Here is a 16,962-nt window from a genome sequence, read left to right on the forward strand (position 1 = left end):
AGTCAACACTGAACAGGCCAAATCAATAGTGTACAGCACACAAGATGGCGGTCAAATGTCTTCTTCACATAGTGAACAAACACTTAAAGAAACACCAGGCTTTTAATAAATCGAATCACATGTGAATCAAAACCACATTCTACTTAAAACCATTGCTTTGTGGATTAATGTAGCTAGCTAGTGTAACGGTAAAGCTTCCGTCCCTCTCCTCGCCCCTACCAGGGCTTGAACCAGGGACCCTCTGCACAAACCGACAACAGCCACTCTCGAAGCATCGTTACCCAGCGCTCAAAAGCCGTGGCCCGGGGCACAACTACTTCAAGGTCTCACCGATTGAAACGCTATTAGCGTGCACCCCGCTAACTAGCTAGCCATTTCACATCGGTTACACTAGCAGTCCCTTGGGAAAAGCCGGTCTTCATCGGCCCAATTTCATGATGTATTTCATGAGGATCTTATACTGTTAGCATTCCTCTAGGAACTAGCCACTAATGGGCCAAGTGACAGCACCGGAGCTGTGTGCTGCCCTATAGGACTCCCAATCACGGCCGGTTGTGATTACAACCCGGAATTCGAACCAGGGTCTGTAGTGACCTGTAGCACTGAGATGCGGTGCCTTAGACCGCTGCGCCACATGGTACAGTCCTCTATGGAATTCTACAGTATTTCAATTAAGTGTTTCAAGGACAAAATGACATGTATTTAAGTACTTTATTGTTTTAGTGGGGACAGTAACATTAGTACTCTCCAAAAATGTATTGTATATAAACAGTGCCTTCACTGTATTCACAACCACATTTTTGGTGTTACAGCCTGAATTTAAAATGGATTTAATATATATATTTTTTTGTCATTGGCCTACATATAATACCCATAATGTCAATGTTTTTATACATTTCTAAAAATGTATTTCAAATAAAAATATGAAATGTGTCAATAAGTATTCAACCCCTTTATGGCAAGCCTAAATACTGTATATTAGTGGTTTATTTAACATAATATTTTTACAAATGTACAACATTTTCCTCCACTTTGAGTATTTTGTGTAGATCGTTGACAAGAAATGTCAAAATAATTTGAATCCCACATAAATTTGAAACTCACAGGGTGTGAATAGTTTATAAAGGCATGTTTTTATTTATTTTTGCTCACATAATATAATTTAGAAGTATACATTAAGCTGTCTGTAATAGAATAAACATGAGAAAAAAAACCAAATGTAGACATAAAAATGCATTTCGACAGCTTCCAAAATCTATTTTTTTTATTTTACAATGGAGGAGTACCACCAAGATGGCTACACGGTGGGGTGTAGCCATCTTACAGCGCCACCTGTCAGTCATATAGGGTTTTATACACGTCGTTGGGCTCAAAACATCCGTGCCCATCTGGGTGACGCAATCTCTATTGCACTCCACACTGACCTTTCCCACTTGGACAAAAGGAACACCTTTGTGAGAATGCTGTTCATGGACTAAAGCTCAGTGTTCAACACCACAGTGACCTCCAAGCTCATCACTAAGCTAAGGACCCTGGGACTGAACACCTCCCTCTGCAACTGGATCCTATACTTGCTGATGGACTGCTCCTAGGTGGTGAGGGTAGGCAACAACACACCCGCCACGCTGACCCTCAACACGGGGGCCCCTCAGGGGTGTGTGCATAGTCCCTGTTCATCCACGACAGTGTTGTTGCGCACGACTCTAACGCCATCATTATAAAAAAGTTTGCCGATGACACAACGATGGTAGGCCTGATCACCGACAACGACGAGACCGCCTATAGGGAGGTCAGAGATCTGGCGGTGTGGCACCAGGACAACAACCTCTCTCACAACATGAGCAAGACAAAGGAGCGGATCGTGGACTACAGGAAAAAGGAGGGCTCTTCCCCTAAAGAGGCTGAAAAGATTTGGCATGGGCCCTCAGATCCTCTTCAAGCTCTACAGCTGCACCATTGAGAGCATCTTGCCTATCTGCATCACCGCTTGGTATGGAAACTGCTTGGCATCCAACTGTACAGCCCAGTACATCACTGGGGACAGTCCCTGACATCCAGGACCTCAATACTAGACAGTGTCAGAGGGAAGGCCCTAAAAATTGTCAAAGACTACAGCCACCCAAGACACACTCTGCTACAGTGGTACTGGAGTGCAAGCATTGACCCCCTTTTTATGCACACTCACTGGACTCTGCCCACACACACACGTATATTGACACCACACACGTATATTGACACCACATACACACTGCTGCTACTCTGTTATCCATCCTGATTGACTAGTCACTTTTACCCCTACCTACATGTACATATTTCCTCAACTACCTCGTACCCGGTACCAGTACTCCTTGTACACTGACTGTACTGTTCTGTTCTTTCCATGACAGACTGACCATGTGAATCCAGTTGAAAGCTATGATCCCTTATTGATGTCACCTGTTAAATCCACTTCACATCAGTGTAGATGAAGGGGAGGAGACATCGATTGTGTATGTCTGCCATTCAGAGGGTGAATGGGCATGACAAAATATTTAAGCGCCTTCGAACGGGCTATGGTAGTATGTGCCAGGGACACCGGTTTGAGTGTGTCAAGAATAAGTTATCAGGGAAGGATCGATGCACGCCAACAAAGCAATCTGTGGCTCAACATATTCCATCTGCTAAACAAGGTAATGTCACACAAACTGAACGGCCTCGCTGTTCTAAGTAGTGCCATTGCTAGCCCAAATATGAGAACGTTATCCCAAATTCATTAGCATGTTAGCCCAACAGTTAATAGCATGTTAGCCCAACAGTAAGTTGGGCTAACATGTTAGCTAAAAATCCATTAGCATGGATCAGACTGGAGTCAGACTGGAAGGCCTGTGTCAGAGCAGTCACAAAGGGAGCATATCATCCCAATAGGCAATAGCATGTTAGCCCAATAGCCGTTAGCATGCATCTCAGTGTTTTCTGACTGGAACGCTCGAGTCAAAGCCGTGACAAAGGGAATGCTGCCAGCCCAGGCACTTCCAGTGGACAACCTGCAGCAGCGGCAATCATTTACAGCCTTGTCCTGTCATCTGGAGAGGACCTCTTACCAGTCCCCCCCCACCCACGCCTCTAGACCGTAACGAGAGAGAATAGGGACACATGGAGGGCAATGTGAATCTTCACCGCTCAGACAGAGAGGCTGCACACTGAACAGCTAGAGAGGGAGGGAGGGTTGGGCTGTGGCATGGCTATTGCAGAGGAGACCGGCTTTTTCCTCAAGAGATAGAAAAGAGAAGCTGGCTGAAATAATGGCAAAAAATGTGGATAGTCCACTAGGGAGCGGTCAGGTAATCAAAACAAAAGCCATTACATGCATGTGCAGCAAGTTCATTCAGACCCACATCTGGCTAGGTTATACAAAGTAACATAGGAAGATTGTCTGCAAAATATCCCTATTTGGTTGTGCCTTCATAATTAGTGCCTGTGCTAATGTTGTTTAGATAGAGAACGTCACAATGCTTCGCTGTAGGGCCAAACCAATGAATTCAAACTACGTCAAGGCTTGAAACAGTACACTTCAGATTGGAGAAAATAAATCTGACTAGGGGATGAGCTCAGAACAGCATGGAAGATGAACCTTTAGCGATAGAAAGCATAACAAACACGAATTAAAACAACAGGCTGAAGCTCTGGTCTCTGCTAGATGTCGACCGACTGATTTTTCAACACCAATACTGATTATTGGAGGACTAAAAAAAGACTATACCGATTAAATCGGTCGATTTATATATAATAATGACAATTGCAACAATACTGAATGAACACGTATTTTAACTTAATATAATACATCAATAAAATCAATTTAGTCTCAAATAAATAATGAAACATGTTCAATTTGGTTTAAATAATGCAAAAACAAAGTGTTGGAGAAGTAAAAGTGCAATATGTGCCATGTAAAAAAGCTCATGTTTAAGTTCCTTGCTCAGAACATATGAAAGCTGGTGGTTCCTTTTAACATGAATCGTCAATATTCCCAGGTAAGAAGTTTTAGGTTGTAGTTATTATAGGACTATTTCTCTCTATAACATTTGTATTTCATATACCCTTGACTATTGGATGTTCTAATAGGTACTTTATTGCCAGCCTAATTTCGGGAGTTGATAGGCTTGAAGTCATAAACAGCGCAATACTTGAAGCACAGCGAAGAGCTGCTGGCAAATGCATGAAAGTGCTGTTTGAATAAATGCTTACAAATCTACTGCTGCCTACCACCGCACAGTCAGACTGCTCTATCAAATCAAAGACTTAATTATAATATAACACACAGAAATATGAGCCGTAGGTCATTAATACGGTCAAATCCGGAAACTATCATTTCGAAAACAAAATGCTTATTATTCTTTCAGTGAAATACGGAACCATTCCTTATTTTATCTAATGGGTGGCATCCATAAATCTAAATATTGCTGTTACATTGCACAACCTTCAATGTTAAGTCATAATTATGTAAAATTCTGGCAAATTAATTAGTCTTTGTTAGGAAGAAATGGCCTTCACAGAGTTCGCAACGAGCCAGGCGGCCCAAACTGCTGCATATACCCTGACTCAGCTTGCACAGAACGCAAAAAAATTGACAATTTCCCTCGTTAAAAATAATTAATGTTAGCAGGCAATATTAACTAAATATGCAGGTTTAAAAATATACACTTGTGTTTTGACTTTAAGAAAGGCATTGATGTTTATGGTTTGGTACACATTGGTGCAAGACAGTGCTTTTTTCACAAATGCGCTTGTTAAATCACCCGTAGGCTGTGATTCAATGACAAATTAACAGGCACCACATCGATTATATGTAACGCAGGACAAGCTAGATAAACTAGTAATATCATCAACCATGTGTAGTTAACTAGTGATCATGTTAAGATTGATTGTTTTTTATAAGATAAAGTTTAATGCTAGCTAGCAACTTACCTTGGCTCCTTGCTGCACTCGCATAACAGGTAGTCAGCCTGCCACTCCTCATGGCGTGCAATGTAATCGGTCACAATCGATGTCCAAAAATGCTGATTACCGTTTGTTATGAAAACTTGAAATCGCCACTAATTAATCGGCCATTCCGATTAATCGATCGACCTCTAGTCTCCACACTGCTGCTTGACACCTACTTTATTCATGCACCTAGAAGGCTTTAGACCTCGCTTGGTTCCTAATTCACAGTCCTCCCCCGGCCACCCGGTGACATTTGTTCCATATCAGGAAGTGACCTCCCTAGCTTTAAACCCTTAGGCATTTCATGTACATCAAAGGATTAGATCGGTATGGCCAGCATGATAGTAGCTCCACCTTGCTCTCCGATTGGCTAGATAGCTAGATGGAATTCTTTCAGAACTACAGAAGTGTCACACTACGTTGATCCAGTTTAGGTTTCGAATAGAAACATTTAGGGGGGTTGGACTAGGGCAGGGATCATCAGCCTGACTAACCAGTGTCTGTATGTAGCCTCGCTACTTTTATTTTCCAGTCTTTGTACTGTTGTTTTATTGATTTACCCATTGTTCACCTAATACCTTTTTTTGCACTTTTGGTTAGAGCCTGTAAGTAAGCATTTCACTGTAAGGTCTACTACACCTGTTGTATTCGGCGCACGTGACAAATAAACTTTGATTTGATCAACCAGATTCAGAAGAATAACATAATTTTGAATATTTTGTAGACTGCAAATTGATTGCAAGAAGCCCAAACAGATATTATGTTTGACCAAAACATAATCATGTCAAACCTTGCTTACATTTGTATCCGATCACGTGTCTCTCTATTACACAGGATACTTTGGGACAGATTCCCAAAATGACAACCACTTGGAACTGATTTGCTGGTGTTTTTACAATAAATAAAATCTCCCGCCGGCCAAATTCAACCTGCAAGTTGGGGAACCCTCACCTAAGGTTTTTTTTCTAGACAGGGCTTATGGAAGAATGAGGGAGGCATGGGTGTGAATTATTATTATGATGACACAGGTATGGATCAACTACTCACCAATTTCCATCTCAATGAAGGTGGCCTCCTCGGGGAGGGCGCGCGGCAACACCCCCGGGTCACTGAAGCTGGTCCTTAGCAGCATGGCCATGACAAAGAGGAAGAGGACAATAGCGAAGACCGGGATGGCAGGGGACAGGTGGGTTGCCAGGTATGGGCATCTGCAGATGTGAGAAGAGGACCATAGGTTAATAGCAATATTCAAGCACACACACAAGTACCACACAATGTTGTCTCTTAATAATACTCCTTACTGAATGATTATAATACGATTGACCCATAAAACATTAAGCTAAAGCAGGATAGTTCGTGCCATGGTGATAATTCTGTTTAGTTATGTTGATGCAAATTCTCATGAATTTAGTGGGAAATTACAATTTCTTGCCTTCAATTTCATACCAAAACTAATGCTCCTCATCTGATATAAAATATGTATTTACATAACCCAGGAGCTAATCTATTTTTCCTTTTATGGCAGCACAACAATATGGCTGCGAAGATAACTTCATCGGGGGTGGAAGAATCCCTCTGCTTATACACGAGAGGGTATTAGCGTCCCATCATTGTCAACAAAAGCGCTGCACAGTCGGCACTGAGAAACAAGCCTGTACACATTCTTGTAGAGCCGTGCTCAGAAGGTCACTGTCGCAACTGTGCTGTTAGGGCCGTCTGGTCTGCAACCCTTCCCCTAGGGCCACACACACGCGCGCATTGCAGCTACGGCTCAAGAATCAACAACAGCCCGGAGACCGTGTTTACTCTTCCGAATGCTCACACACTGTAGGGGGAGGGGGTGCTTCATTAACATAAAACCAGTTGGCACCCGTAAACAGACAATAGAGTAGGGATACCATTCTGCAGCCAGGATGCCCCTCTAAAAAAGGCCCTTTTTCCCCTTCACGGGGGCGAAGGTGGTCTGTAAAGTGCTGCGGCAGATTGGTAAGCGCCGTAGGCCACTGCATTGAGCTATTAATAGAAAAGCTGCACTTCTCTCCTCCTTCCCCATGCGAAGAGATCACACATCCATAATGTAAGGGTAATATATTATGGTAACATTTCCCTCTTCATAATGAATTAGCAGCACATTTATAATACATTGTGAGCTATACATGCCACATGGAATTCATTGTGAAGGGAGCATTGGAAAGAAGAGGGGGTCAGACAGGGCAGAAATCCTGAGTATTTCATGTTAGACAGCGCATGGGTGATGAGTCATCATGAGTGTTTTTCACAGTGCCCATGAGCAAAATGGTGTAATACAGAGTTTCCCAAACTCTGTCCTCGGGATCCCCAAAGGGCACGTTTAGTTTTTTTGCCATAACACTACTTGATGATTAGTTGAAAAATCAGCTGTGTAGTGGTAGAGCAAAAAACAAAAATGTGCACACCTTGAGGTCGGGAGGACAGAGTTTGCAAAACCCTGGTGTAACAGGATATAGGTTTGATTATGCAAGAGGTATGTATAAAGGAAATCATTTTTTCAAATCACCAGATTTCTAGTGGATCCAGATATATATAGACTGGATCTCCTGACAAAATCCCCAAACACTATCAATCCAAGAAGATTATTTCTAGTTCAAAAACAAACATTCTCCCAACTCAGTCTGGTACAAATGCTGTTGTGATGTAAGCCCCAAGACACCGACTGTCATTTTCAGTTCCCATTTAAAATGTTCAATTTCCTCTTTTTGTTTGGGTGCCATTTTATGCTGACTCAAACACTGTCCTACACCACAGTGGAAACATACTGTAAGAGGGAGGAAAAGGTTAAAAGGGGAGGGGTGTAGCTACAGTGTACAAGAGTGAGCCAACAAAATACAGGGTAACAATGATCCTTTTAGTTCCTTTCACATTATGCAAATTGACTTGATTTCAGGACGTATTCCTTTTAACTCTTAGTAGAGCAAAAGGCACTATGTAGATTAGACGGGTACGTTTGCAAACTGGTGCCATACTTGCAGGACAGGTCCGATATGTTTCCCCCAGTACCTTGTTCCAGATCTGTTTTTGCGGTGTGTTCAACTCCTTTGCCTTGACAACGACCATATGAGTTGGCAAGACCGCACAAACAGATCTGGGATCAGGCTACCTTTTCTACACTAAATGGAAAAATATAAGGGAGAGATCCATACAATCAATATAGATTTCCACTGGTTCAAGCCCTGAGACAGTTGCCTAGAGCTTGCTAAATTACTGCAGAGTCAGAGGACAGGAAGTGAATTAAGAGAACGGAAAGGGAGGCAGGAAAAGGAAGCTTGGTCTCAGCCCTCTCGCAGTGTCAATTATGTATAATTCCAGCACTGATGACTGGTTGAGCATTCTAGTCACACTTGGAATTCCTGGACATTACCAGTAGCCAAAACCAGGGTGGTACCATAGCCATACATTTGGCTTTGGGTGGCTCTTAGAGCCTGAACGATAAAAATAAAATATTTTTTTTTTAAAGGTTGACCGATATAAACCGATAATATTTGTATCAACATTTAAATCCACCGAAAAGGACATATATAAAATGCGGAGAAAAAGCTAAAAAAAAAGACCGGACATAATCCCCCAACATAACTACACCAGTCGGAGAAGAGAATGAACTAATTCAGTGGTTTACAGCCCTACTATTGATTAAAACACCAAAACATTGAAAGTGTGTCCCGTTGTTGTTTTTCCAGCTGGCTAGCATGAGGCAGCTCAGTCTTCAGAGCCCAAGCATCTTTTTTTGCTGGAATCGATGCGGTTTATCCTCCTTTCACTGGAGTAACAGTTGTTCAAAATAGAAAAAAATATTTCTGGCGCTCCAATTTTTTTTGTGGTGCTTACATTAAAATGTTCTTTCTGCTTATCTTTGTACGGCTGTTTTAAGAGCAATCCATAGTTCCCCCATTCCAGCTAGAATAATAAAATCGACAGATATAACGGTCATCGGTAAATATTTCCATTCTAAAAACCAGATCCAAAAATCCCATATCGGCCAGGCTCTAGTGGTTATTATCCCTTGTTGTGTCAATCATTTTTTTTAAACGATGCGATAAACCAGTCAAATTTAAGCATGGCCATGTATATTTATTACGTCAACAGCGTAGTCAACTCAGGTTCAGACTCAACACTCATGATCAGATTCAGAGTTCAGTATTATTTGGCTCTGGGAAATCTCAAGATTATTTAATGTAATTCTTAATATATTCTCTTAATACATTATTTTGTTTGTTCTTCATCTCCCTCACTGGGACCCAAAAATATATAAAATTCTTGATTCTTGCGATAGTGCGATGTTCCAAATGCCTCTAAAACATACATTTGAATTAATCGAGTCATTGAGCAACACAATTCATTTAAGATACCGGTATCTAAATCTGTAATTTCGCTGCTCTATCCCTTTAGAATTGGACCAAGAGCCCATCATTCATGCATGCTATGGACCCTGTAAAAGGTATCGCACACTTTCCTAACACGAGGCTGAGCTTGTAACAGCCAATTCTTGGAAGCAGAGATAACATATCACCCCTGGAAATGTTTGCAATGCAAAGGCACCACCCTTACCTGGAACCAATTAGAATAGCTAACTGATGCAGAGTGAGAAGTTCACTTCCAACTTTTAACTACTGGAGGGGAAGGGACATTTGCATGAGGGCTCTCTAATCTAGACTTTGAACCATTGAACTTCACACACACACAGGGGAGAGGATATGTACAGGACTCGTTAAGTAACAAGAACTGTTCCCTTTGTGTTGAGGTGTCGATGAAACGGGCTCAATTATCAGTTGGAGACATAGTTGAAGTCAGAAGTTTACATAGGCCTTAGCCAAATACATTTAAACTCAGTTTTTCCACACTTCCTGACATTTAATCCTAGTAAATATTCCCTGTCTTAGGTCAGTTAGGATCACTACTTTATTTTTAAGAATGTGAAATGTCAGAATAATAGTAGAGAGTGATTCATTTCAGCTTGTATTTCTTTCATCACATTCACAGTGGGTCAGAAGTTTACATACACTCAATTAGTATTTGGTAGCATTGCCTTTAAATTGTTTAATTTGGCTCAAACGTTTCAGGTAGCCTTCCACAAGCTTCCCACAATACGTTGGGTGAATTTTGGCCCATTCCTCCTGACAGAGCTGGTGTAACTGAGTCAGGTTTGTAGGCCTCCTTTCTCGCACACGCTTTTTCAGTTCTGCCCATAAATGTTCTATGGGATTGAGATCAGGGCTTTGTGATGGCCACTCTACTAGCTTGACGTTTGTTGTTCTTAAGCCATTTTGCCACAACTTTGGAAGTATGCCTGGGGTCATTGTCCACTTGGAAGACCCATTTGCGACCAAGCTTTAACTTCCTGACTGATGTCTTGAGATGTTGCTTCAATATATCCACATCATTTTCCTACCTTATGATGCCATCTATTTTGTGAAGTGCACCAGTCCCTCCTGCAGCAAAGCACCCCCACAACATGATGCTGCCACCCCCGTGCTTCACGTTTGGGATGGTGTTTGACTTGCAAGCCTCCCCCTTTTTCCTTTAAACATAATGATGGTCATTATGGTCAAACAGTTCTATTTTTGTTTCATCAGACCAGAGGACATTTCTCCAAAAATTACGATCTTTGTCCCCATGTGCAGTTGCAAACCGTAGTCTGGCTTTTTTTTAATGGCAGTTATGGTTTCAGGTTGTGTCGATATAGGACTAGTTTTACTGTGGATATAGATACTCGTGTACCCGTTTCCTCCAGCATCTTCACAGGGTCCTTTGCTGTTGTTCTGGGTTTGATTTGCACTTTTCATAACAAAGTACATTCATCTCTAGGAGACAGAACGAGTCTCCTTCCTGAGCGGTATGATGGCTGCGTGGTCCCATGGTGTTTATAGTTGTGTACTCTTGTTTGTACAGATGAACATGGTACATTTAGGCTTTTGGAAATTGCTCCCAAGGATGAACCAGACTTGGAGGTCTATAATTGTTTTTCTGAGGTCTTGGCTGATTTCTTTTGATCTTCCCATGATTTCATGCAAAGAGGCACTGAGTTTGAAGGTAAGCCTTGAAATACATCCACAGGTACACCAATTGACTCAAATGATGTCAATTAGCCTATCAGAAGCTTCTATAGCCATGACATCACATTTTCTGGAATTTTCCAAGCTGTTTAAAAGGCACAGTCAACTTAGTCTATGTAAACTTCTGACCCACTGGAATTGTAATACAGTGAATTATAAGTGAAATAATCTGTCTGTAAACAATTTTTTGATAAATTACTTGTGTCATGCACAAAGTAGATGTCCTAACCGACTTGCCAAACCATAGTTTGTTAACAAGAAATTCGTGGAGTGGTTGAAAGATGAATTTTAATGACTCCACCTAAGTGTATGTAAACTTCAGACTTCAACTGTATCTGCCCCATTTCCTGAACGTAGATTACACCCACTCCTGGACAAAACAACTGTTTACGGTGGGGCAAAAAAGTATTTAGTCAGCCACCAATTGTGCAAGTTCTCCCACTTAAAAAGATGAGGCCTGTAATTTATCATCATAGGTACACTTCAACTATGACAGACAAAATGAGAAGAAAAAAAATCAAGAAAATCACATTGTAGGATTTTTAATGAATTTATTTGCAAATTATGGTGGAAAATAAGTATTTGGTCAATAACAAAAGTTTCACAGGCCTCGCTCATCTTTTTAAGTGGGAGAACTTGCACAATTGGTGGCTGACTAAATACTTTTTTGCCCCACTATCTCCATTGAGCATGCATTTTAACCCAGGACTAGGCTAAATCTGTCTGGGAAACTAGCCCATCATGTACTTCGCACGTGGAACGCTCTCTAAAGTAGAGATGTTGCAGACTTCAAATATTAGTAGTCCTCATGCTGAGCAACACCACCGTGCCTGAGCATCAGAGGGATATGTCATGCCTAAGTACTTCCTACCCAGTCTTTAAACTTTACGTTGGCATTAGCCGTCCGTCGGAGAGCAGAAGTGAAATCACAATACCATTGATTTGTGTACCGTAATGCTGCGCTAGCAGATCTGCAGTGGGACAGCTGTGAAATTTACATCTTTTGTAAGGATGTCTGCCCACAACTTTCTCCCTCTGTCTCACTCACTCTTTCTTGGGCACTGGTGAGAAACAGAGAGCCCACAAATTACATTGGCTGCTTCTCTCTTTCAGATGCCCACAGGAAATAGTTCCAGAGGCCCCAGTGAGTGAGGCCCCAGAGATCTCATTCACAGTCATCGCAACACGTTCAGTAGTATACGATTCCTTCATGTTTGTTCTAGATAGTATATTTCTACATTAACTTTCCACAATGCGTGTGCCCAGTTATCCTCCTGACATATTTGCTTGAGACTTTCAGCTATGGCCACAAGACAAAGTGCTGGCTGGAAACACCCCATTAAAACAATAAGAAATAATCCCAACCGACAGTAAAGGTGCATTTTAGTGGCATAAAATTACATTAAAGCTGAATAATGAACTTTAGTTTACTAAACAATTGTGGTGTCTTAAGGACAATCTTAATTTATGTGCGTTCGGAATTGAAAACGGTCTGATCTTAGTCAGAAAAAAAGTTGAATCAGCAACAAAGTTGGAACACAGTGGAGCAGAACAAAGTGTTGAATTAATCAGATAATAACAATTTGATTCCAGAAACATGAAATACCACACCAGTTACCTCCGACAGAGAGAGGAAAAAGGAACAGATTTTCCGACAATACAAGCAACTGCAAAACATTGGTTGTGTCCCAAATAGCACCCTATCCCCAACAGTGCACTACTTCTGACCATTTTAGGATGTAATACACATCGATCTACAAATTGGGAAGGGACTGAAACCGTAAGACCCAAAATGCTGCCAAAGTGGCTACGAGGCAGTACGCGCACCTGAGTCCAGGCCTTTAAAATTTGACATCAGACAGAAGACATCTCTTGGGAGAATAGTGGCAGCTGTCATCCATTACACAGCACTTTGATGAGGAGGCAAATATGTATTAAGTGTGCGTCCCTAGCTCACCTGCTTGTATTGAAGTACAAATACGAACAGGATCATTTCACTCAAATTCACATAAAACACAACAACAAGTATCTATATCCACAGTAAAACTAGTCCTATATCGACACAACCTGAAACCATAAGCAAGCTTTTAGTCAACAAAGACTCCATTGTTATTGGAAGTAGATACAGTAGGTTTTCCCAGCTGAATAAAAAAATAAATAAGCGCATTGACTGGGTTATGTTCATTAGGCACAAAAAACCTTGACGAATCATTTTCATTTCCCGTTTTAGAAATGGTGTTACATTGTGCCCTACTGAACACAACCGTGCTCATTGTCATGGGAGCTTGATACAGAATGGTTTCCAAGAAGCTGAATATAAATTAGGGATTTTACTGCATGGCTCGTGTTTATTAGGCAGGGAAACAGACAAATTAATGGATTTTCCCTCTGTTTGGCTGTTTTCAGAAGGGTAACAATTAGGGCGAGTGTTACAATGAGAGGCTAGATTTAGTTTTAGGGCTTAAGGGGAAAAAAAAAAATGTTTTTGAACAGGAATCAATTTACAAGGATGTTAAAACAAGCAAGCATATATGAGCAAGAACGCAGGCAGGAGAAAGAGCGAGAAAGAAAGAAATGGATGCCTGGGAGACCTTGGGGCCTGTTACTAGATCCTCTGGCCAGAATCAGACTGCAAGGTCAGCACTTGGCAGTGCGCTTCTCTCTCGCCTTCCTTCCTCGTCACACACACACACACACACACACACACACACACGATATATGAGGGAGCTGACAAGCACCGCTCTGCTAGGCTAGGTACACACCCCGGACGCCATACATCCCCCCCGGACGCCATACACCCCCTACACAGGACACGCACACATGCTCACGCTCTCAGTTATATGGGCAAACACAGATGATACACTGCCCTTGTGTGCCATGCTCCTGCTTCATCACTCACACATGCACTGTACGCAGGTCCATGAGGACACACACAGCCAGGCCTTCAGTTCAGAAAGCTAAATGACTAAAAAAACTGGCATGTATTCATGGATGCCAAGGGAAGCCAGGCTTACCCCAAAAAAATATGATTATTATTTTGTTTCACACACATTTCCTTCAATTCGCAAGGGGCTGAATGTACACTACGTGACCAAAAGTATGTGGAGACCTGCTAGTCGAACATCTTATTCCAAACTGCATTTGGAGGCAACTTCAGCACAATAACTGTTAGTCGGGAGCTTCACGAAACTTGTTTCCATGGCCAAGCAGCCGTACACAAGCCTAAGACCACCCTGTGCGATGCCAAGCGTCGGCAGGAGTGGTGTAAACGCTCGCCGCCATTGGAGTCTGGAGCAGTGGAAACGTTCTCTGGAGGGATGAATAAAACTTCATCTGGCAGTCCGACGGACGAATCTGTGTTTGGCGGATGCCAGGAGAACGCTACCTGCCATAATGCAAAGTGCCAACTGTGAAGTTTGGTTAAGGAGGAATATAGGTCTGGGGCTGTTTTTTCGTGGTTCGGGCTAGGCCCCTTAGTTCCAGTGAAGGGAAATCTTAACGCTATAGCATAGAACATTCTAGACGATTCTGTGCTTCCAACTTTGTGGCAACAGTTTGGGGAAGGCCCTTTCCTGTTTCCGCATGGCAATGCCCTCGTGCACAAAGCGAGGTCGATACAGAAATATAGTCATGTCGTGCATCACGGTGTCAAGACATATGTACTAACAGATTATAGAGCAAACAACTCAATTATCATCACCACACAGGTTGTAATATGGCTTTTTTCCCCTGGATTGGCTTCCCCCAGTGAATTTACTCACACATCACTACTGCTATCAAAGCCTGAGCCTGTTCATTTGGTACCAAATGGAAGAAAACAGACAAACTGAGGAACCTAGTCAAATAAGAAATGTTCATTTCCATTTTCTGTTTTAAAACATGCCCTAATAAACACAACCTTGCTCTCTGCCACAGAGGTAAGCTCCCATTCAAAGCACAAACGCCACTGAAATGCATGACTGGGTTGGCGCCCCCCCCTTGGGTTGTGCCGTGGTGGAGATCTTTGTGGGCTATACTCGGCCTGGTCTCAGGATGGTACGTTTTTGGTTGAAGATATCCCTCTAGTGGTGAGGGGGCTGTGCTTTGGCAAAGTGGGTGAGGTTATATCCTTCCTGTTTGGCTCTGTCCGGGGGTGTCATCGGATGGGGCCACAGTGTCTCCTGACCCCTCCTGTCTCAGCCTCCAGTATTTATGCTGCAGTAGTTTGTGTCGGGGGGCTAGAGTCAGTTTGTTATATCTGGAGTACTTCTGTCCTATCCGGTGTCCTGTGTGAGTTTAAGTATGCTCTCTCTAATTCTCTTTCTTTCTCTCGGAGGACCTGAGGCCTAGGATCATAGGACTACCTGACATGATGACTCCTTGCTGTCCCCAGTCCACCTGGCCGTGCTGCTGCTCCAGTTTCAACTGTTCTGCCTGTTATTATTATTATTTGACCATGCTGGTCATTTATGAACATTTGAGCATCTTGGCCATGTTCTGTCATAATCTCCACCTGGCACAGCCAGAAGAGGACTGGCCACCCCACATAGCCTGGTTCCTCTCTAGGTTTCTTCCTAGGTTTTGGCCTTTCTAGGGAGTTTTTCCTAGCCACCGTGCTTCTACACCTGCATTGCTTGCTGTTTGGGGTTTTAGGCTGGGTTTCTGTACAGCACTTTGAGATATCAGCTGATGTACAAAGGGCTATATCAATAAATTTGATGTCTGAAATTCTATTATAAACAAAATGGTGAAATGTTACTGAGCAGGGGCACTGAGGAAATAGTAAGCCCACGTACAAAGACCACACAAGCCGTGAATCCTATTATATGAATCAACGCTGGGAAAAGACTGCTTCATCCTACCAATGGTTTCTACCAATTTGGCTCATCTGTTGTGTACTTGTTGCTCATTTCCGCAATTTAGCACAGCTACTCTTCAAGGGGAGCGCCTCTCTTGCCGGACTGCTGATGGTTGGAGATTAGTAATAAGAGGGCTACCCGGTTGGTTGGTTGTTGTTGTTGGACTGGGTCCAGCCCACTCACGAGGACACTGCTTCTCTGTTCCCCTATCTATGCCTTGTTGCTTCTTTCTAATCCTAAATCCACATTAAAAGGAAGGGCCTTAAAGCAGTGAATTCATTCCCAAGGGAAGGAAAGTTAGTGGGTGGAGAACGAAGATGGGAGGTCAGAGAGTAATGCAATCATAGAATTCCACTGAAGTTGTTGGCCTTGAGCTGTCAGAAGTAGTTTATGTTTATTAGTAACCTGACTACCCATCCACATTGCTCCAGCTAAACTAGCGTTTTTTTCTCCATGATGAGTCTGGCTTTCCTCCCTGACATTTTCTAGAATGCAAAACACAATCGACCGTTCTGATTGGTCCTCGAAACAGAACTTTGATATTCTGAAATGGTTAGACTGTTTAGAGACTCTCCAAACTCATTTTGGGAGGTCTGCGCAAACAACTTCTAGGATAGCAGTTTCAGACAATGGCGTGATCGATAGAGCAGCGTAATTAAATTCAGGATGAGCCGTCAGGCATGTTCATTAGGACTACTACTAAGAACAAATTCTTATTTTTAATGACGGCCTCGGAACAGTGGATTAACTGCCTGTTCAGGGGCAGAACGACAGATTTGTACCTTGTCAGCTTGGGGATTTGAACTTGCAACCTTCCGGTTACTAGTCCAACGCTCTATAAACACTCTGCTACCCTGCCGCCCCAATGATGATTACACTGACCAGTGTCTTATTGGTGAAAAACCATGAAAGCACAGCCACCAAGAGCAGTTTCCGTGGACACTCTACTCCCGTTAGACTAGTTTAGTAACATTCTTGCTAAATAAGGAAATGTCAAACCTTCGCCAGACACCAACCAGAATCACAGAGACTGAAGAATCTATCCCACAGATAATCCATGGCAGCCTTGCTCTACA

At 42.5% G+C, this 16,962-nt stretch overlaps 1 protein-coding gene across 1 annotated transcript in view; it reads right to left on the reverse strand.

The window, feature by feature from the left end:
- The window catches only part of LOC112256364 (zinc finger DHHC-type palmitoyltransferase 9), a 42,617-nt gene that overhangs the window by 13,608 nt on the left and 12,047 nt on the right, over positions 1-16,962 (reverse strand). The window contains exon 2 of the mRNA XM_024429564.2: positions 6,010-6,170. Within this exon, the coding sequence (XP_024285332.1) occupies positions 6,010-6,170 (161 nt within the window). The remainder of the gene's footprint in view (positions 1-6,009; positions 6,171-16,962) is intronic.

Source organism: Oncorhynchus tshawytscha, linkage group LG08, assembly GCF_018296145.1.
Source record: "Oncorhynchus tshawytscha isolate Ot180627B linkage group LG08, Otsh_v2.0, whole genome shotgun sequence".
NCBI lineage: Eukaryota > Metazoa > Chordata > Actinopteri > Salmoniformes > Salmonidae > Oncorhynchus > Oncorhynchus tshawytscha.